Source organism: Tachysurus vachellii, chromosome 7 (genome assembly GCF_030014155.1).
Source record: "Tachysurus vachellii isolate PV-2020 chromosome 7, HZAU_Pvac_v1, whole genome shotgun sequence".
NCBI classification, from domain to species: domain Eukaryota; kingdom Metazoa; phylum Chordata; class Actinopteri; order Siluriformes; family Bagridae; genus Tachysurus; species Tachysurus vachellii.
This window is the reverse complement of record NC_083466.1, coordinates 10,568,279-10,590,003: the sequence shown is the minus strand read 5'-3', so window position 1 is coordinate 10,590,003 and position 21,725 is coordinate 10,568,279. Positions and strand designations below refer to the sequence as shown.

At 40.0% G+C, this 21,725-nt stretch overlaps 3 protein-coding genes across 9 annotated transcripts in view; all 3 read right to left on the bottom strand.

The window, feature by feature from the left end:
• The window catches only part of unm_hu7910 (un-named hu7910), a 28,591-nt gene extending 26,696 nt beyond the window's left edge, over positions 1–1,895 (bottom strand). For 3 of the 7 annotated variants that reach the window (XM_060874201.1, XM_060874203.1, XM_060874202.1), the window contains exon 1: positions 1,700–1,895. Coding sequence is in view for 1 of the 7 variants with exons in the window: in XM_060874202.1 (XP_060730185.1) it covers positions 1,700–1,739 (40 nt within the window). In the remaining 6 variants the exon portion in view is untranslated. The remainder of the gene's footprint in view (positions 1–1,699) is intronic. The other 4 variants (XM_060874204.1, XM_060874206.1, XM_060874205.1 and 1 more) reach the window with 3 other exon arrangements.
• A 483-nt stretch (positions 1,896–2,378) lies between these two features.
• On the bottom strand, positions 2,379–8,327 carry sdcbp (syndecan binding protein (syntenin)). Its single transcript, XM_060873432.1, has 9 exons — positions 8,147–8,327; positions 7,488–7,582; positions 7,248–7,365; positions 7,027–7,133; positions 6,764–6,925; positions 5,373–5,548; positions 3,998–4,169; positions 3,480–3,571; positions 2,379–3,393 (listed from the first exon to the last, which is right to left on the bottom strand). Exons 2-9 carry the CDS (start codon positions 7,536–7,538, stop codon positions 3,339–3,341), a joined length of 933 nt encoding a protein of 310 aa, XP_060729415.1. The 5' UTR covers positions 7,539–7,582; positions 8,147–8,327; the 3' UTR covers positions 2,379–3,338.
• A 2,542-nt stretch (positions 8,328–10,869) lies between these two features.
• LOC132848476 (cytochrome P450 7A1) lies at positions 10,870–15,865 on the bottom strand. The gene is made up of 6 exons (XM_060874200.1): positions 15,676–15,865; positions 14,612–14,849; positions 13,558–14,150; positions 13,327–13,442; positions 11,505–11,683; positions 10,870–11,295 (listed from the first exon to the last, which is right to left on the bottom strand). Exons 1-6 carry the CDS (start codon positions 15,753–15,755, stop codon positions 10,957–10,959), a joined length of 1,545 nt encoding a protein of 514 aa, XP_060730183.1. The 5' UTR covers positions 15,756–15,865; the 3' UTR covers positions 10,870–10,956.
• Between the last annotated feature and the right edge of the window lie 5,860 nt (positions 15,866–21,725).

Below are 21,725 nucleotides of genomic sequence, written 5' to 3'. Positions count from 1 at the left end.
GTTTCCTATCGCAAACTATACCTACCTTTTCCGGGTTGTCTGAATCGTTGCACGAAACACATTAATAAATCCAAAAACACAACGACAATTCAGACAACCAGGAAGAGGTTGGTATAGTTTGTGACTGGAACACTTACCGATCATTGGACAAGACACCTGTCACTCAAGATATACATGAAGTTCAACAGTCTGCCGCAGGGAAAAGTTGGAATGGATGGATGGAATGGGTTACTGTGGAATAATTTTGTTATTTTCTTATATTTAAACGGAGAACTTTACACATTACACATAAGATTCTATACCTGTATATCTTGAGTGACAGGTGTCTCGTCTGATGATCGGTAAGTTTCTATTCACAAACTATACCTACCTTTTCCGGGTTGTCTGACTTGTCGTTGTGTTTTCGGATTTGTTGATGTGTTTTTTGATTTGTTAATTTGTTTTTTATTTGTTAATTTGTTAATGTGTTTTGCACTTCTCGGCCACCGCAAATAACCCAATTGTGCAGCATTTCACCGGCTGAAGAGGAGAATGAATGGAAAAACCCCAATTACAAACAAATAAAAGAAGTCAGAAAAAGCAAAAGAAACCAACAACTTTTCTGACTGATTGTCACCCATTATTGCAGGCAAGGGATGTGCAATCATAAATAAAGGGTTATTTACTTTAAATGGTACCGTGTTCTAAGTTATTTAATACATATAAACGTAAATAACAGGAAATGAATGAGCTGAATTTCTGATTTATCTTCAGTGTATAACAAAAACAAAATAACCGTCCTTTCAAATTGTCAGTTTCAATATTTTCTGAGAGGGCCAGAATTTATTTATTTATGCACAAACCATCATTTTCGTAAATATAACTTCTGTGGGGGAAAAAAAAATAAAAACACTTAAAGAATATCTACCCATGACTTACAAAGATTATGTGCATGTGATATCTATAACCATATTCAATTGTAATGGCATTGCTTATAGGGCATGTGAAGATCAATTTTATAAACAAATGTACATTATAAATGTAGTGCATCTTATTAGCTCTACTAACAAAGTGAGTGGAGAACATATGCACCATGTCTCTGATGTAAGGTCAGACTTTCCATGGCATTTAAATCTGTTCCAAACAAAAGAGTAAAATGAAATGAATGGTCATGTGTTCCACTGGTCCTGACTCACCCACATCGCCTGTAGTGTTATAATCATTAGGTAAACTGACTCGTGCACTACACAATACGTTTCTTTGTTATTTATTAATATTATCATTCTTGCTGTTGTTATTAACATCAACGTGAGAAATAATTAACATGTGCAAAACTCCAACAGTTGAGTGATACTTCTAACGATATCTGAGCATCCTTGAATACTTGTGCATGCTCACACACTCACACCGCACACACACTCACACCGCGCACACACACGCACACCGCGCACACACACTCACACCGCGCACACACACTCACACCGCGCACACACACTCACACCCTCACCATACACACACCGCACACACACTCACTCTCTCTCTCTCACACACACACACACACTCTCTCTCTCACACACACACACACACACTCTCTCTCTCTCTCACACACACACTCACATCACACACACTCTATCTCTCTCTCTCTCTCTCTCTCTCTCTCTCACACACACACACACACACACACACACACACACACACACACACACGAGAGAGCTTTTACCTTTTTTAGCCTGTTTGCGTGCAGGTTTGTTATGGCCCATGGCGGAGATGCAATGCAACCTAAAAGTAAAACTTATTGAATGTTTCCAGGCTCCAATGCCGAAATATAACAATCAGTAAATCAGGACAGAATCTGTAGTTGAACTATGTTTCCGTGTGAGGATGACAGATTTGAGAAGATTTCCTCCAATGCCTAGTATGATGAACGTCGCTATTGGCGCTTGCAGCCAATCAATGTTCAGATTTCCCACAGAGAGCGAATCGTGTGGATCTGCGACTCTAAACCCGCCCTTTTTTGGAACGTGAGTAACGTGGCAAACTTGAGCCCGGATAGTTTTTCTCGCGAGATCTGTGGTGCTAATTAACTCCATCTACGGGAATAGTGTAAACAGGCTTGATTTATTCAGTCCTTTAGCCGGTAGTTATGTAGTAGGACCGTTTTAATACGACGTGGTGGTTTATGTGGGTCTCAGGATAACATTAAAATTCCCTTTACTACATAGTAAAAGGACAATAGATATTAAATCCACATGTAATTCTACTCATTACTGATCAATTTCCTCTCACTATTGAGGAAAACACAAATGCACAGAGCATGGAGTCCAAAAAATTAGGGAAAAGTTCAAGAAAATCTGTCAGTAACAGTAGACTTTATCTATAAAAACACTTGTATTAAGATAACTTTTTATACACTTTTATTTAAGTGGAAATAACATCACCAACAAAAAAAACACTGGACAATATGCAATGTTTGAATCCTGGACCCACTAAATGAATAGAATTTCCTGACATTATATAATAGTCATAAAACCGTTTATACCAATGATGAGTCAAGATTTATTTTATTTTTTTCATTTAAATCAAGAAAAAAGTCAACAAACCTACACATCCAACAGAAAGTCAACACTCCTATGAAGTAAAATCCTGTCAAAACTAAGTTCTTCTATCCAACATATTTTATTTAAACTCATATCAACACAATCCCACTGGATTTTAGTGAAATGATAGCAGATTTATAAAGAGTATATTAATAAAACCTCGTAAAATAAACTCAAATTAAATGTAGATTAATATATTTACAAATTCACCTGTGGTTGGAATCCTATAAGAACTATTTTCCTAAAAATTATTTTTTTTTACCTATGTTGTCAACCATGCATAGTTCAATTCCTGGAGATTGTGGACTCGTCCGTACAGTATGTTTTAAATGTTGAGAGAAATGCACCTACTTTGAAATGAGAGAAAGCACCTTTCTTGTGGCTCCATCGAGTTGGGTGTATGTGTGCTCTTAGACAGAGTTATAATAAATATAAGTAAACATTAAATAAGCTATTTAAATCAGAAAACATTCAATAAAGTTGCCTACAATATAGCGGATATAAACCATTATTACCTTGTTATTGTATTTCGGTAAAGCTTTGATTTGACTTTTGGGATTGAAAAAACACTGCACATTTAACGTAAAGGGGTTAATCAATGATGGAAAAGACAAAATACTGCAAAAAAGAGCAACGGTTCTCACTTTTCACCTCTCGTATTAATCTGCTTAAAAGCATAAACGCTGTGCGTGTGTATGCCACTTTATCTAAGCTGTAGTGCACGTGAAAGCCCATTCTAAGCCAGTTGATGGTTTGTCCATGTCACACCTCAGGAATGGAGTGGTCCATTAGAGATTTCACAATGCTGTTGCACATCCTGTGAAGAAAAAGGAAATAAAGCAATATAAAAAAGAAGACAATTTGAATGACTGGATTTTGTTTAGCCATAATCCCCCTCTTTACCTTTTCATCATGTGATCGAAGATGAGCACTGGCATCACAGTTACAGTCACAACATTCCCGCTAGTGTTGAGGATGTCTGACACTTGAGAGTCCTGGTAAACAGAAGAAAGGGAGAGAAGCAGAGGCATGCTTTGTTTAGTCCTTCATATGTACTTCAGGGGTATGATCACAATGTTTTCCTACTCGTGACTTCACTACGTTTTCCAGGAAAGAAAGGGACACATTCTTGATTTGTGGACATGACGGTTCTCTGTACTGTGTAATAAGAACTGGAAATTCTCCAAAGAGACACTAAATATAATTCCACCATTTTTAAGACCTAAATACTTTATTATCTCTTAGGATGTCATCACATTTAGTCAGTTGTAACCTAAAACAGCCCCCACGTTCACGAATAGGAACCACAAAAGGTAAAGCCACAAAAAAAGTGTTTTGAAAGTTGAAGTTTGAAAATGATTAGAGAGAAAGACACTGAAATAGAGAAGGAAAAAGAGAGCGAGAGAGGCAGTGAGAGTCACCTTTAGTCCAATCACATTCTGTCCGTTGATTTCACAGATCTGGTGGTCAGTGAGCAGTCCATTACGAGCTGCAGAGCTGTCCTTCACAATGGATGTAATTCTACCTTTCTTAAATATGAACCCAAGCTGCCCATTCATGTCCTTATGCAGAGTGACAGCACGCTCCAGTGGCCTGAAAAATGACACACAAAAAACACTAAATCCTCATTTCAATACCATTTGTAACAATCCTTTACTGACTTGCAATTATTTTACACCTTAATCCCACTCAACATCTTAGGTCCTGTTCCATTACTTTAGCAACAGGGTGTTCAGATTTTTAACAACCAATTGCAAAAAAGTTAAAGAGGTTTAGTAAGGTTTTGAGCCATTCCAAGCCACAAAAACAACTCCAGACCTCTTTGGAATGGTGTTTCAAAGTCTCTGGAACTGTACTGACTCCAAAAATATTCCCTCAGTTGGTGTTGATGATACCAGTAGAGAGCACTGTCTAAAACGTATCCCTCCTAAATGTTCAATTGGATTGACAGTCCGTTAATTGTGAAGACCAGTGCATACGGTTTACATAATTTTCATCCTCAGCAAACAATTCAGTGAGCTTTTATGCCCTGTGGATAGAGGCAGGGTCTTCCTGGAAGAGACTACTACAATAGAAGGGTGATCAATCAGCATGACTCTGTATTAATCTGAAGTGATCTTTCCCAAATCAAAATCAATTTGGCGGTGTGGCATGGTGCATTATCTTTCTGAATGAGGCCACTGTAACATCCATATGAATACCAGGACCCAGGTTTTCCCAGCTTGCCCATTATTCCTGAATCCAGCTTTAAAAGCTGACTGTTCACTTACTTTCTAACATATCCCAGTCCATGACAGGTGCCGTTGTAATGAGATAATCAGTTTTATTTACCTCACCTGTCAGTGGTTTTAATGTCATGGCTGTTCAGGGTAGGTATAATGTTATCAATGCAGAAAAAACCTATTAAAAATGACCTAGAAACCTTGGACCTTGAATACAGTGCCCTCATTAAACGATGTAATTATGGCATACTATACGTCAGACTAATTTTTGATTTTTTACTGCCGCATTAGTTGCTGCTGTTGTGTGGAGGTGTGGAATTTTTAAAAAATGTCGTTTTTGTCCCTTACTGGTAAAAAAATATAGATTCGTAGTAGACATAGTTACCCACAGTACATTTTGACTTGCTCAATATTGCTGAATCATTGTGTGGACATAAAATATCCTGTTCCTGGTAGCTTAATTAATAATTCAGCTGAGGCAAACTCGTTCTAATAAATAAAATATGTGTGTGTTGTATTTTCATGACTACTGGATACACTGACTACATCCTAAAGATAAGCAGCATGTGTGTACCTGTCTCGTACAGCTAGTGTTATTCTCTCAGGACTGGCATTCTTCAGAACCTTGTGTGCACGGTCACTGCTCCAGCCAGCACAGGACTCTCCGTTGATCTGCAGAATCTGATCCCCAAAGCGAAGCCCTCCCAATGCTGCTGGAGTGTTTACTTGTACTAGCTGTACAAACAACCCCTGAATAACAGACATCACAATAATCAGCACTGGCCAATAACAAGCAGTAGTTTAGAGAAAAATTCTCTTTTCTCTGATATCAATCATAAACATGGAGTTTCCACTTAGAGAACTGTCACAATTCTAGAGACTGTTGTGTGTGAGAATCCTAGATCAGGAACCTCTAAACCAAACTCCAAGCTCTTAACCTGTATTTGCATGATTTTTGTATTGCCAAAAGATGTTGTCATATGATCGGTTGAATAGAACACTGCATCATTTTGCATGTGTACTGGTGTTCCTTATAATGTGAATGATATATATATATATAGGCAAAGACTAGATTTTGCTGTGTCATTCATTGTGTTTTATTTTTGTCTTGTTTGTGGACAAATATTTTATTATTAACTCATTACCACAGAGGGAACTATCACAGCATTGATTTGTTGAACGTGCTCTTGTGCTCTTGATATTACAGAAAAAGCAGAGAAATTAGGCTATCAGGCTTGATTAGCATCACTGTCAATCAATATAACAAAACTCTAGAATATACATTTTTCTTATGAATTTTATTTACCACAGAATACACTCACTCACTCATTTTATACCGCTTATCCGAACTACCTCGGGTCACGAGGAGCCTGCGCCTATCTCAGGCATTATTGGGCATCAAGGCAGGATACACCCTGGACGGAGTGCCAACCCATCGCAGGGCACACACACTCTCATTCACTCATGCAATCACACACTACGGACAATTTTCCAGAGATGCCAATCAACCTACCATGCATGTCTTTGGACCGGGGGAGGAAACCGGAGTACCCGGAGGAAACCCCCGAGGCACGGGGAGAACATGCAAACTCCACACACACAAGGCGGAGGCAGGAATCGAACCCCCAACCCTGGAGGTGTGAGGAGAACGTGCTAACCACTAAGCCACCGTGCCCCCTTACCACAGATTAACTAATGAGAATTGTTTCCTCTATAATAGTAATAGTAGTAGTAGTGGTATGGATCTTATGTCCTCTGCTTTCGGTTAGACAATTGCTTAAGATAAAATGAAAGTTTCTCGAAATTGCCTTTTTAGCAGTAATATGCTCATTTTTCTTATGACCTTAAATTAATGTAATATTTAAGCATGTCAGCTGGTCTGCACTGTTTACAAGAGGAATGTGTTAGGAAAGTCTGCATGTGCACTGTGTGTTTGTGTGTACAGAGTTTATGGATTCATCTTACATTATCTATAGCTTTGAGACGGAGGCCGATCTTCCCGTCCATGTCTTTACAGATCAACACCTCTCTGACTCCCTGCCGAATCTCAGCCCTCTTCAGTCCCACGTCATTGCCAGTTATAGGAGCAACTGTCCAGTTTGTGTGAGATGAATACGCACTGATAGCCTACAAACAACAGATAATATAATCTTCTTCCTATAGATTCTGCATTTATTTGTGCCATGTAGAACCGACATATACACGGCCACAAATTCAAAAAGACTTACTCCACTAATTTGCTCAGGGACTGTAGCAGAAAAGGTTTTTATCGCCTCAATACTAAGATTCAGGCCCATAAATTCACTCAGCTGAGGATACAAACTTCCAGAGGCATCTGTTTACACACACACATACACACACACACACACACACACACAAAGATTTATAAATACCAAAATATACAACCTCAAAATTGAACGATAATGTTGTATATTGAAAAGGGTCTGACCTGTTTCAATTTCCTCCAGGTTAGACCCAGTGTGGGCGTGACCATGGTTGTACTGGGCGTGGTCAGAGAGTGCCAGGGGCGGGGCTTTGGATGGACTGGCAGTAGGAGTGTTATGTGCCTGTAGAAGAGATGAGTTTTTTGTTTGTTTGTTTTTTTTCCATTTCCAAGATCAAAACCAAGGATGTTACATAAGCTGAATTTATTTTTACATAATTACATTCAGAACGCACAGCATCATACCTGAATAAATTTATCCACCTTCAGGTCTTCTAAAGAAGGATACAATGACATGTTTTTCCTCCTGTTTCTTCTTGCACCGGTATGGTATCAGTTACCTGGATACATGCACGAGACATGTTAGAGTGCTATGGTGTGCTGTGCCAGAACAGCTCTATAAATGTAACAAGCATACGATTAGTCGTTTCAAGCAAACATAACAATGATCTGTCTGATCCAAAAACCGACAGCTCTGAACACAAGGCGTTTTCACGTGGAATGTTCCGGATGCAACATGATCCGCATCCATAAATCCATCCATGCAGCATGACGTCACAGTGTATATAATATAAAAAAAAATCTGGTCATTTCCCATAAACCGGTCAGAGCTGCACGTTAGATCACTGACGCTATTCATTAGGATGCATGCTGGAATTCGCAAACAGAAGTGTACACATCGCTTCACTGACGGTGAGGCAACACCTAGGACAATTTCGCAATGCGAACATCTTTCAGACGTGATCCTGGTTACAACGTTGCAGACCTTTCGAATGGCACGTGCACCATCGATGCTTTAGCATTAAGTGTGTTATTGTGATGCATTATGATGATGGATTCGTTTTTGTTTTTGTTTTGTTTTGTTTTTTCTTGGGATTTAAGATTAAATTCATCCTCAGACTCACCTTGATGATGCCGAGCTGGTGTCCGTCGTTATGTGGGTGCAGAGTGTGATATATCCACCAAAATGGGTCCGTAGGCTGCTAGTTAGTCGATGTCCTTCGTTGCGGTTCAGAAAGCCGATACTAATCGTGGTGCTGATCAAAGTTGACCTTCTGTGTCTCAGATGCTGAGCGACCACGTGGTATCAAATACACACTGTCAGTTCAGACAGAGCGCGTGCACCGTTTTTTTCCCTCTGGTGCGCGCGCGAGTTTCATCGTTTCTTGACCTGCTAGTTGTTTTAGCTCAATATTCCGAAAAGAGGTCAGGTGTTTCACATAAAACTATGTAAATGTACTCTTAATGATGTTGAACTGTTTATAGAATTATTTAGAAATACTTTCTAACATACACGGCTGTCAAAAAGCCTCGTTTTTATGGCATAATGCAGTGTTAGAACCACCTCACCTTTGTAGCATAGTGTACAGTTTCTACTGGTTTCTAATATCGTGCCTCTCAAACTCACACATACACTGAAGACATTTGGCCTTGAGATGTCTTAAAGAACTAAAAACGTGCTACTTTTCCTCGGAACACAACCAAATGTCCAAAAATATCACAACTTTTCTACCACAGCTTTGCTCATCCACTAGCTTCACCAATTGTCCTTTATTTGCATTCCCAGAAGACTTTGCGTTTTTCAAGGTGCTCTGATCTTGCCATCGCATCTGTTGTCTTGCCATCACAATTTGGCCGGTGTCATACTTGCACATTTTTCCTTCCAAAACACATCCCAAACTGCATTGACTGCACAGACCTACACCTAATACCCACACTTCCAATATGCATCCATCAAACTGTTTACATGCTGTTTTGCACACTGTTTTTGCTCTTTGCACATGCTGTCTCACATTTCAGTCGTTTGCTGTTTTGCACAATCCTTTACAATATCTCAGGTAACTGAGCAATAATACTGTGTTCATTCCAGTATTTCTGCCTCGCAATGTTGATTGAACATACATTATTTACACTGGTCGGCTTTCTGTTTATTGTCTTTTGTGTATTGTCTTGTATTTTTTGTTTGCACTGTCTTTCTGTCTTGTTGTTTTTTGCCCTGCTCTGTCTTTTGTCCTGCACTGTCTTGTTTGTATTGTCCTGCATTGTTTGCACTAGGTTGCACTTTATGTGGTTAGGACAACTTACTAAGTCCTTATAGCTCTGTCTTTGTTTTATATAGCACCATGATCCTGGAGAAATGTCTCATTTCACTGCAGCAGCTATATATGGTTGAAATGACAATAAAAGCTTCTTGAATTGACATCAACTTTGAGAACTCTGTTCATTTGCTGACTAATATATTAGTCCCTTTTGACAGATACCACTGTAAAAAGACATTCAATGTTCTTCACATCACTTGTTTTAATGTTATGGCTGATCTCTGTATGTCAGTTTGTCATCAAGATGACAAACCTTAATTGTTTCTTTTAGGGTATCCACTTTGATTTCAAATGCTCTATGAACACAAAAAGACTCAATTTCAATCTCTGATTAACTTGTCAAAAAGTCCAAACTGACTATAGCAATAAAAGTCTCTTTTACGTAAGTCAAATGTGTTTGAGCTTTTGATTTAATTTGCTCTCTATGATATTACCTTCCTGTTCATTAATCCAAAAAATGGTGCTGGGTGCCTAATAAGCCAAACACAATTTGTCATTTGTATGAATAAATCTGAAATATTCAGGTTTATTTATTTCCAAAATAAATATGACAAATATCCAATTAATCATAATGATCATTGCAAATACACATAGACATAATCAATATTCAATAGAATTTTCACACATAAATTCAATAGCTCTAATGAAGAAATGATAATGACTCGATAAAAGGAAAAAAAAAGAAAAAAAAAGAGAAAAAGATGACAATAGAAGTAAAAGAATTACTACTGCACCCCTGAATTAAGTATGCACTATGGTTTATACATTCACAGGTGACATACAACAGACATAAAGTATTTAGTGCTTTAATCCAACCAGTCCTTTACAAACTGTAAGCAACTATTTTTCAGTCTTACAGAATATTGCAAATTGACACTATAGAATATATGCACGATCGATAAAGGGCATTTCAAGATAGACAGAAAAAAAGTGCGTCCTCAAATGTATACACTATCAAAGAAACATTAATTCATCCTTTATTAAGTACCGCTACTTTTGTTGTACCTAATAATCAACATATATTTCCAGCTATAGTTGAATAGAGCATGATTAATATGTGTAAAAGGAATGAGGAAAAGCCCCAAATCATAGCAGGGACTGTTGCTACAGGCCTGGGAGAACATCACCAGGTTAGATACTGCTTCTGCTTCTAAAGCGTAGGTTGCATGTTAATGCAACAGAATGTAAAGTTCTGCAGCCTAATATTAGGATATTAACTGCCACAAAAATCTAATTCCCCTATGGTTTATCCAATGAATAGAACTAAGCACCTACAAAATACACATGATAATCTACACATTACATTCAGAGCCATTGTTTCATTTCAAACCCAACGTGCTTTAGTACAAAACTCTAGAAGTCTGTTAATTCTCAGCTTTTTTTATGGGATGTCCTGGTCGACCAAGTTGCCACTGCAGGGCCCCTGAGCAAGGCCCTTAACCCTCAATTGCTCAGGTGTATAAACTGAGATAAGACAATGTAAGTGACTCTGGATAAGAGTGTCTGCTAAATGCTGTAAATGTAAATGATTTTATACATAGATATGATTTTTTCTAATACTTTTCAACTGTTTTGGTTTAGCACATAACATTCTTTTTTTTTTTTCAGCTGACATTTTAGTCATCAATACCATTTTTCTCCCTGGGTTTCTCTGTGTACCTGTCTGCTCTTGTTTTGTATCTAAGCAATACATCTTGTGAAGGTGGCAAGATGCCAAGGCCGGCACGGGTACGGTCTGGTGACAGTGTGTTGCGATGCTCACTGAGTTGTAAGTCATAATGCCAGAGCACCAACATGAGAAACTGCTTTATCTCATTGATGGCGAAGAAACGACCCGGACACTCACTGGCACCAGAACCAAACGGCACAAGGTAGTGCTTCAGCTGTCGGCCATTTTTGTAGAACTGATTCCGCCTTTGACCTTCTTCATCCAAGAACCGGTTGTACTTGAATACCTGCAATTTCATAAAAATCTCTATCACAAAAGAAGCATCACGACCACTTTGATATACCACTCACTTGATACTGTATACCTTGATATATATTGCCTTGCAGCAATGACTGTAATATTTCAATCTATTTCAATAGGTTTTTATTAAGCAGCATTTGTATTTTTATGAGTAATATTGTTTCATAGAAAAAAAATGCTGTTTGGAGTATTTACCAACGGGTCTGGATAGATTTCAGGGTCTAGGTGTATTAGTCGGGGGTAGAGAGCAATGTAATCTCCTTTCCTAATAGCTGCTGTTTGGCCTGAGTCCAGGGTCAGAATGAAGTCATCACTTGCGACTCGGATCATAATGGAAGCACTTGACAGCCGCAGAGCTTCCCTGATAATACTCTCTGCAATGTAAAACCACACTAATATGTTAATATTGGTTTAGTAGAAATAGAATATTCAATATTTACCTTTAAACACTATTGGAACCATATTATGGATATTATTTCATAGTTTAGTGTGGGTTATATGATGGAACAGTGGATTTTTTAGCCCTGTACAAGTTATATGTAATTTTATTAGTAAATGACTAAAAAGACTGAAGCGGCATGCAAATGAAATAGGAAATAACTTTTCCTTTAGATTTTCTTCTTCGTTATTGAGGTGAACCTGTTGTCAGGCTTCTACATGGGTGTTTCTGCATTGTTAGATTCAGTTAAAATGGCCTTCCACAACTGATACACGCTGTCACAAAGCTGTGTATTAATATGAAGCAGGTGCTAGCTTTAAGATAACCTGAATACTAAGCAGGAAGTGTAACGGATATCCACAACATTATCTTTATTTCATAAAGATATAGATCATAAAGGCTTTATCTACGTTTTTTTAAACAGAAAATAGACTAGAAACTGAGTTATAATAGACTGTGGGATTTTTTCCAATTTGTTGTTTCATGTTTGTGCTCTATAAGTTTTTTGGAACATCTGTATCATTGACCTTTCCATTTCCTGTTTGGTTTCTGTTATTCTTATCATGCTTTAGGACTACAGTTATGTATTCCGTTCTGTCTATGCTAGTCACCGTGTTGGGACATATGGCCAGGATGTGAACTGGTTTGCTGACTATATTCAGCATGAATCATTAGGCTTAAACAAGAAGCTTTTAGCACATTCATTTGTCTCTAAATTTAGTTGTTTACTGCTGAATTTATATAACCACCAAAAGCCCAATATGAAACAAATTTCTAAAATCTGCCTAACAGCAAGCTTCTAAATTTTATTTCCCTGGAAATTCCCTGTTAGGTTTTCTTCCTTCCTTTTTCATGTACAGAATTGTTACTGTGTTTATAATGTAATCATACAGACTGCATGACTCAGGCTGCTGTAATAACAAACCAACATAATGAAATGTTCAAAATGAAAGTTACTTGATCTAAACTGTTTTTTTCCCTCTTAACCAAGAGTATGCAATCTTATTTTCAACCAGATTTTCTCTTTTTTTTTATTATTATTAAAGCAGGTTATGATGGGTATTATGACGTGTATCTGTTATAACCCAAGGTGGAAAGATAAAACCAGCTACAGACTACTCATTATACTTACACACAAAAATTCCATTCTATCCAAATCATCTTTTTATATGTTTAGTTGCTCGCTTCCCATCACTACAGAAATATTTCAGTGACTCAGTCTGTTCCGGTGTCTTTCACACGGAACACTATACTTAGTATTTGTACATGGTCCCAGATTGCAAGACTATTTTCATCAATGAAACAGACTGATATAATCCTTTTTGATGTTCCAAGAATTTTAAAATCAATAGACTTGTCAAAATCTAATATTCCACATAATATAATATGTTGGGTTCTATGATCGGCGCTTACACTCTAATTTATTAAAAATACACTTTATTTTGGTTAAATAAGGAATCACTTTTCGGATGTTTTCAGTTTTTATGGCCTCCTATAAATGTCATGAAGCTGTTAAAAAAGTCTTTTATTATAGGCTTTTTATTTTATCTAGCATGTATTATTAATAATAGGACCTACCAAGCACAATCATGGATTCCAGCTTCTCTTTGGACACACTGATCGCTTTGTCATTTGGTAACTTGGTGAAGATCTGGTCGATCTCTTTACGAGCCGCAGCAAAAGCTTCTGGATGTCTGGAAGGCCAACAAACATGGGAAACATTGTCAAAGATAAATACAAACAAATAAACAAAATGACCTTGCTTGGAATGAGTCATGTAATCAGTGGTGAGTGGAGTGTGTTTTCTACCTCAGCATATAGTACAGACTCCAAAAGGCAGCAGGCAGTGTGTTGGCTTGCGAAGCCCAGAGCATGCATACGTGTGTTCGTGCTTTATTTGTCTCGTCCAGGTGCATGCGATCGAAGGCGTCCATCCTGCGCTGAATCAGATCCGAGACATACATCCTGTGATTGAGCTCCCTGTGCAGCAGTCCCTTGGCTAATGCTTCTCTGGCCCTCCACGCACGGCCGCACAGCGCGATAGGCACTCCGGCAGCCAGTGCAGGAAAAGCCCCGTCAAATGCCAAAAAATCTCGCTTCGCCTTCTGCACGCATGTCCCAATAACACCCTTTCCTTCTGGCTGAAGAAGCCCTGAATTCTTCCCAAACAGAGTGACAAATCCAGCCTCAAACATGATACGTGTGGTGAAGCACTGCAAACCTTCCTCTTTCCACACGTTTTTGCTTGGCTGGCCGTGCTGGATAACAGACTGCAGATTAGCAAGCATGGTCTCACTCAGTTGCTCAAGAGGTGGGCCTTGCAGCGTTTGTCTGAAGAGCGAGTGCACTTCTCGGTAGCTTTCGCTGAGCAATGGAGATGTAAAATCAGCATGCCCAAACACCTGGTATATGAAAAAGGAGAAGAAAAACCCACAAACACCAATTAAAAATACACTGTGACTCTAAAATGTCTAACATCAGACTTATTTCTAGTGTCAAATAATTCACTTCATGTAATATTGGTTTAGCAGACATTTCAAAACAGCCTCTGGATCTGTGCAGAGACACACTGTGATCAAAGCACCTCTGCTTCAATGGACAGGAAAGGTCATAGGAAGTATTTCATTTCATTTTCAGACCACCACTTTCTGTGCACCCCTTAAAGCTGAGGGAAAATTTCTGGGCACTCTTTCTTAGCATTACTAAGCCTCACAATTGAGTAAAGGTTGAGGAGTATAAGAGATGGTGTCATTCAAGGTCATAATTAACTTGCAGAGGAAATCTTTTCAGCACAGGCACACAGAACTACTCATTCACACTTTTTCCAAATCTGCAATGCCTCTGTATTGTATGTGTGCCTCACCCGCTGAGAGAAACCCATGGCGAATTTGTGAAAGTCAAGGTTTTTCCCCTGGCGCATCACCGAGGAAAAAGAGAAAGGATCTGTGACGAAGGTGAAGTACTTCCCTGCAAGTTGGCATGTGAAGATGTCTCCATACTTTTTTTGAGCTGCTTGTAGGAAGCCCAGTGGGTTTTTACCATATTCTAAAATAACACCAAGAAAAGGCCAACCTTTCACTAGTGGAGGTTCTTTCTCTCGCCTGAAAAACATACAGAAATACATTTTGTGAATTTTAAAAACAAGAAAATGAGTTTCAATTTTTCAAATATATAATATTATAATAATAATATAATATATTATTAATTATATTATATTATATTATTAATTATAATAATATATATTATATATATTATAATAATATTATTAATTATATTATTAATTATATATTATATTATTAATATATATATTATATATTAATAATATATAATATTCTTATAGTAGTTAATACATTTCTAATTATATAATGCTATAGAAATATATAGTATTATTCATATATTAGATAAGATAATAGAATGGAAAAGCATAATGTAATATAAAAAACATCAGATTTGTGTGAGAAGCTATGTTCTAGCAATGAAATCTAGTTTTTATTCACAGTTCACTGAATCCAGGTGTTTATATAATTAAAACAGAGATTGATTGATATTTGGTTAGACCTTTTACCTATAGTACTAAAATTCCATGACAGCAGTAAATTCTAATCTATTAAACATCATCAACTGGACTAGATTCACGATTACTATCTAGTATCAATTTAAAGCATATTGAGATTGATTGCATTAATCAATAACACTCATCCCCTCCACATGTTTCACAGCACATGTTCAACAATCTGATATCAACTGATTCACTCTTTACAAGTGAACAAAAACACATAAGCACGTTTGAAGAAAAAGGCTTTTTTTTTTTTTTTTTTTTTTTTTTTTAAAAAGGCATGAAGGAGTAACAACACAGTAGAATCTCATGCTATTTTTTTCCCATGCAACTTTCAGCTTTCTCTTTTTCATGTGCCTTAAAGAACGTACCTTCTCCTGGACCATAAAGCGCTCAGTAATAGGAACGACACACCAATGGCGAGAAAAGCAACAAGAATCCATGTAGCCATGCCTAAGCTCCGTACGCTTTCTCCCACTTTCTCTTCCCTGTTTGCGCCTTTTCCTTCTGTCCCATCTGGCTCTGTTTAATCCTGTAAAACCCCTCCTGCTCACTGTAGGGGGGGCATAAGTGCACTCTGTGCGCTGTTGTGAAATCAGCTGAAATGAATCACCAGAGGTGTTATAGAGGTCTTATCTCTTTAAGCCTGTGTGGAATCCTGCTTCTTATTCTTAAAGAAACAGTATTATAAACAAATGCAATAAAGCCAGATCATGTGGACTGGCAGATAAAGAAGAGAGCAGATAATCTTGACATGGTTTGGGTTCCTAGGAATAACTGAGAAATTACAGTGAACTCCAAAGTCTGCTGATTTTCCTGTCCTTCATTACAATATGAAGTTAAAAGGCACAGAGTCACAAATTCACTACTATAAAGTGGAAAATGTTTAAAAATGCATTGAGATATTAATCACGGAACAAAGAAAGGCATCACATCGATAAGATGTCGAACAAATAAAACAAACTAAACATTAACTCTTTTTCTGCAAAGAACTGGTTGTAATTTTTTTTTAGCATTCCTTTAGTGAATATATGAAAAAGCCATTCATGGAGATTAGAACAGAACAGAGCATCCTGTAAAGGCACAGAGTGTCCTGTAATGTCTATGTAATGAGTCTGTCTGTGTTTCTGTCCTGTTTCTGTCTGCTGTCTTTTCCTGTGGTTAATTGTTTGCCCCGCCCACTCTTTGGTTTCCATGGACATTCATTGTACTCCTTCAGGTGTCTTGTCTTTGTCTTTAATTAGTTCTGCTGTGTGATTGGTCCTTGTCTCTTATTTATACTCTGTTTGTTCACTTCCCTGGTGTTGGTCGTTGTCTCATGTTGGATGTTGGTGTGCCTATTCCTGTGTCCTGTTAGCCCTGTTTGCTGCCTGTCTGTTCTTCTGTTTCTTGTGTTTTGGACTATTAAAACTTGAAAATCTGCATTTGGATCCTCACTCGCCTTTGTCCTGCAGCGTAACAGAACGACCAACCACATGGATCCAGCAGAAATTTTGTTTTGTTTGTGTCAGGGAGATTCCCCTATTGAGGAATATACGGAGGTATTCCTGGACTTATCCAATCAGGTGGATTTTGGGGAGAGGGCCCTCAAGGACCTGTTCAGGCATGGTTTGAAGGACGGGCTGCGCTACCTAGTGCCATTGGGCCGAGAGGTGGGGCCTTTCTCGGACCTGGCCAACGTAGCGTTGCTCCTGGGTGGGTCCTCCTTAACCGTGCACAGGACAGAGTCGGACACCGGCCCTAAATATTTTTTGGGGGGGGGCAGTAGGCATCGGGGTCCGTGGGCTGCGGAGCCAGGCCAGCCACGGACGCCCGAGGCCCCTACAGTACCTCGGTCCGACCCAGACCTGTGCACACCAGTGACCGAACCCGTCCACATGGGTGCCAGACCGGAAAGCTCGGGCAAGGCCCGGGGGAACCGGCTGATCGCCAAGCTGGCGGACACCCCGATGACGTCGGTTCGGGCGGCCGGCATCCCTACGGCACCGGCTGGAGCACCGAAGGCACCCGAAGCGCCTGAACCTGCCGAAGCGCCTGAACCTGCCGAAGCGCCTGAACCTGCCGAAGCGCCTGAACCTGCCAAAACGCCCGAGCCTGCTGAAACGCCCGAACCTGCTGAAGCACTTGAACCCGCTGAAGCGCATGAACCTGCTGAAGCGCCCAAACCTGTTGAAACGCCCGAACCCGCCGAAGCGCCCGAACCCGCCGAAGCGCCCGAACCCGCCGAAGCGCCAGAACCTGCCGAAGCGCATGAACCTGCCGAAGCGCATGAACCTGCCGAAGCGCATGAACCTGCCGAAGCGCATGGACCTGCTGAAACGCCCGAACCTGCTGAAACGCCCGAGCCTGCTGAAGCACATGAACCTGTTGAGGTTCCCGAACCTGCCGAAGCGCCCGAACCCGCCGAAGCGCCCGAACCCGCCGAAGCGCCCGAACCCGCCGAAGCGCCCGAACCTGCTGAAGCGCCCGAACCTGCCGAAGCGCCCGAACCTGCCGAAGCGCCCGAACCTGCCGAACCCGCTGAAACACCGGATCCAACCGGGCCGACCAGGTCGACAGAACCAGCCGAACCGACCGGGTCGATGGGACCGACCGGGTCAACCGAGCCAGCCGGACCGACCGGGTCAACGGAACCGACCGGGTCAACAGAACCAGCCGGGCCTACCAGGTCGACAGAACCAGCCGAACCGACCGGGTCGACGGAACCAGCGGTCCCCAGCTTTGTCTCCCTGTCTCTGTCAGTCTCTCCCTTTCCTGTCCGTCTTTACAGGTTCAAAGCGCCTCCAGTACCACCCTGGCCGCCAACGCCGTTATGGTCTCTGGCCCGACCTGCAGCGCCACCCTGGTCTCCGGTCCTGCTCTGGTCGCTGACTCTGCCTGCGGCGCCACCCTGGCCTCCGGTCCTGCTCTGGTCGCTGACTCTGCCTGCGGCGCCACCCTGGCCTCCGGTCCTGCTCTGGTCGCTGACTCTGCCTGCGGCGCCACCCTGGCCTCCGGTCCTGCTCTGGTCGCTGACTCTGCCTGCGGCGCCACCCTGGTCTCCGGTCCTGCTCTGGTCGCTGACCCTGCCTGCGGCGCCACCCTGGTTTCTGGCTCCGCCCTGGCCTCCTGCTCTGCCGGCTCCGCCCTGGCCTCCTGCTCTGCCGGCTCCGCCCTGGCCTCCTGCTCTGCCGGCTCCGCCCTGGCCTCCTGCTCTGCCGGCTCCGCCCTGGCCTCCTGCTCTGCCGGCTCCGCCCTGGCCTCCTGCTCCGCCACGTGGACCTGGCCCGCCTTCCCACCCCCTGTTCCGCCTCCGCTCCGCCACCCTCCAGTTCTGCGTTGGAGTGTCTGGAATCCACTCCTAGGGGGGGGGCTCTGTAATGAGTCTGTCTGTGTTTCTGTCCTGTTTCTGTCTGCTGTCTTTTCCTGTGGTTAATTGTTTGCCCCGCCCACTCTTTGGTTTCCATGGACATTCATTGTACTCCTTCAGGTGTCTTGTCTTTGTCTTTAATTAGTTCTGCTGTGTGATTGGTCCTTGTCTCTTATTTATACTCTGTTTGTTCACTTCCCTGGTGTTGGTCGTTGTCTCATGTTGGATGTTGGTGTGCCTATTCCTGTGTCCTGTTAGCCCTGTTTGCTGCCTGTCTGTTCTTCTGTTTCTTGTGTTTTGGACTATTAAAACTTGAAAATCTGCATTTGGATCCTCACTCGCCTTTGTCCTGCAGCGTAACAGTCTAACAGGGTTTAGGATACTAGCAGAGGACTTTTATACACTGTTCCATTTCAAGCTCGGTTGTATTGTATTGAGATGTTATGTACGTGAACTGGTATCTGATTAACTATTGGGAAAAAAAAAAGAAAGAAAAAAAAAAACGCAACAAAAACCACAGATTTTCTATCAAAGCAATGACTAGAAAAATGTATAAGGATCATTGTAAATTTATTGTTAATTCAATTTCAAATTCACTAAAATGCTGCAGTCTAATTTTTAAAACCAATTCAATTAATTAAACACATTAACAAAAACATTAACATTAGCCTGTTGGCTTTCTCACTAAAGTAAAATAGATGTGATTTAAAACATCATAAACTTTACTCTTTTAGATGTATTTATTTATTTGTTTGTTTGTTTATTACCTACATTATTTTTCTCTTGACTCTACTTCCATTTCTAGCCATTAAATCTATCCTTCTCTCTAGAGATTTCACACAATAGAGACCACCAGAATGTAATCTGATCTATCACATGAATAACTGAAGAAAAAGATTTCATCTCAAGCACCTACATCTAACTGTTACAGTACTGTAAGTACCTCCACTAAGAGAGGATCTCATTACCCTCTTCTTCACCACTCTCTGCAATGCTGAATTAGGTTTTATTACACCAAATGCCATATTATAATCTTGTCTGATCAGCACGATTTTCAGCAGCTACTGTATATCAGTCCCTGTACAACTTGTCACGGACGCGGGGGTAAAAACGGACCCAAATGCAGGACAGCTTAACAAAAACAGGGATTTATTAAATAAAACAAAACAGAAACAGGGACTCAGAACAAAACCAGACATGAAGACAACAGGATTCCGTGCTGCACAAGGCAACGTGACTCAATTAAATAGACAACACAATCAGAAACATCAGGAACAGGTGTGCAGAAGCGGGGAGGAAGAGACAAGGGCGGGGCCGACACGTGAAAACTGGACGTAAACAAAAGCACATGGCCACAGTCCAGGCTGAATCCTGACACAACTGTACCAAATCCTTCATAATACACACAAGCTTTTCTCCAAGACAAACAGTTTAAGATGCTAGATGTTTTATTATCAGGGCAGAGGCTACAGGTTGTATTTGAATATAGGTACCTGACTGAGTTCTGACTGATTTCATACTTTCTTTTGTGTTCAAATTTCAGGTGAGATTCGATCAACAGATGTAGAAAAGGTGTACTGTACGTGTATTCTGTGGTTATTACCCATATTACTCTCTGTTTAACAACCTGATCATGGGTTAATACAACTACTTTAAACCAATAGTCTTTGTATAAACAAACACTTAAACTCATTAATAAGTAACTGGTACTTTTTTCATCTGTGCCAAATATTTAAAAGATTTAACTTGCTGACTTGGGAAAACGTGAATAGTTTCTTCCCCAGAGCTATTAGAGAACTGAACACCAAAAAAACACAATCACTGAATGTTCCAAACTATCTGCACTACACACGCTCACGTCTACACATTTCATAGACTCCTACAGTACCTCGTATTTAGTTCTTCCCGACCACAGATCTGTACAGAAGACATTGAAAGTGCAACACTTTAATATTATTTAAACTTAACTTTTACTCTTATAGTAACATTTATAACAGAATGTTCACATGTGCAAAATGTCAAGTGCAATATCTCAGCTGTTTACTACTTCAACTATATAGTATTTTATCGGATCACTTATGTTAATGTTTATGATAATGTTTATAATATTTTATATTTATGTGTATAATTTTTTCTTTCTTTCTTTCTTTCTTTCTTTTTTTACCATTTTATGCACCATAAGGACTGACACAAAATGTTGTTGTACCCTGTGCAATGATAATAAAGAAGTTGTCTATCTATCTGTCTATCTAGATGTTTGTCTGATAAACAAGATTATATATGGCTTGACTTCTAATTCAAATCCAAAATTCAACTTCAAATGTATTTGTATAGCGCTTTTAACAACTGACATAATCTCAAAGCAGCTGTACAAAACATAAACATAGAAAAATAGGTTATTATAAAGTATAATATAATACAAAAATTCAAGATTAATATTAGATATATTGTGTATAAATATAAATGTGTAAATGTGTTTTGTATCTAAATGTGTTAGATATAAATGTGTTTGTATTTATCCCCAATGAGCAAGCCTGGGGTGACTGAGGCGACTGTGGTGAGGAAAAACTCCCTTGAATGTTAAAGGAAGAAACCTTGAGAGGAACCAGACTCAAAGGGGAACCTCATCCTCATTAGGTTGTCCTCAAAGACCACATGGGGTTGGCATCTCCTCTTAGTATGTCTAAATACTTCAGAATACATGAAGCACAGTCCAACTGGAGCTGGTAAATCTCTAGATGTCTCAGGATCCTCACGTTTGGCCTCATCTCAGTGAAGGTCCAAAATCTTCATGGCACGAAAGACAATCGGAGCTGGCCTTTAGATCCTAATGAACTATCAAATTACAGAACTATTTCAAACCTTTTGTTTATGTCTAAAATTGTCTGTTCAACTGGGCTCCTTCTTACAGGAGAACAATATCTTTGTAGGGTTTCAATCATTAATCATCAATTAAACCCCATCATAGCACAGAAACTGCACTTGTGAAAGTTACAAATGACTTGTTCTTAGCTTCAGACCAAGACTGCATGTCACTATTAGTTCTACTTGACCTTAGTGCTGCATTCAACA